We start from the raw sequence: 563 nt of genomic DNA, 5'->3' as shown, positions 1-563 counted from the left end.
GGGGGCGGGCTGAGCCCCTCCTGGGTGAGGGGGGCCCCGTGGGGGGAGCAGAGGCCGTGTGGGCGCAGGTGCTGAGGTTTGGAGGAGTCTGAACTGTTGCAGTGTAACCAAAAAAATACTCTTCCCCGTCCCTGGGACGGACGGACAGACGGACGCTGTCCCCAGGAGCACCCCACTGTGGTCTGCATCATGCCCGTCGTGGCCTTTCGCTTCCTCAAGCTGGACCTGAAACCCGAACTCTCGGACACGGTGAGAGCGCGTGGCCGTGGGGGGCGGACACGGGGTCCTGTCCCCTGGGGGTCCCTAACCTGGTGGTGTCCCCAGGTCCGCTACACTCAGCTGGTACGGAAGAAGCAGAAGACCCAGCACCGGTGCATGCGGCGCGTGGGGCGCGTGGGTTCGCGCCGCTCCGGCTACGCCTTCTCCCACCAGGAGGGTTTCGGGGAGCTCATCATGTCGGGCAAGAACATGCGGCTCAGCTCCCTGGCGCTCTCCAGCTTCGCCGCCCGCCCCAGCGTGGGTTGGATCGAGACCCTGCGCAAGAAGAAGGGCAGCGACGGCAG

At 66.8% G+C, this 563-nt stretch overlaps 2 protein-coding genes across 2 annotated transcripts in view; both read left to right on the top strand.

Moving 5' to 3' along the window:
• Positions 1–92, top strand: part of ATP8B2 (ATPase phospholipid transporting 8B2) — a gene marked incomplete at its 5' end in the record, with an annotated part of 7,840 nt that extends 7,748 nt beyond the window's left edge. Inside the window, one exon of the mRNA XM_035893962.1 lies at positions 69–92. Coding sequence (XP_035749855.1) covers positions 69–92 — 24 coding nt within the window. The remainder of the gene's footprint in view (positions 1–68) is intronic.
• An 86-nt stretch (positions 93–178) lies between these two features.
• Positions 179–563, top strand: part of IL6R (interleukin 6 receptor) — a gene marked incomplete at its 3' end in the record, with an annotated part of 4,761 nt that continues 4,376 nt past the window's right edge. The window contains 2 exon segments of the mRNA XM_035893961.1: positions 179–249; positions 325–559. Of these exon segments, the coding sequence (XP_035749854.1) occupies positions 190–249; positions 325–559 (295 nt within the window).

The sequence above is a fragment of the Egretta garzetta genome, unplaced genomic scaffold (assembly GCF_000687185.1).
Source record: "Egretta garzetta isolate BGI_Z169 unplaced genomic scaffold, ASM68718v1 scaffold1185, whole genome shotgun sequence".
NCBI lineage: Eukaryota > Metazoa > Chordata > Aves > Pelecaniformes > Ardeidae > Egretta > Egretta garzetta.
The sequence above is the reverse complement of the archived record's forward strand: the minus strand, read 5'-3'. Positions and strand labels throughout refer to the sequence as shown.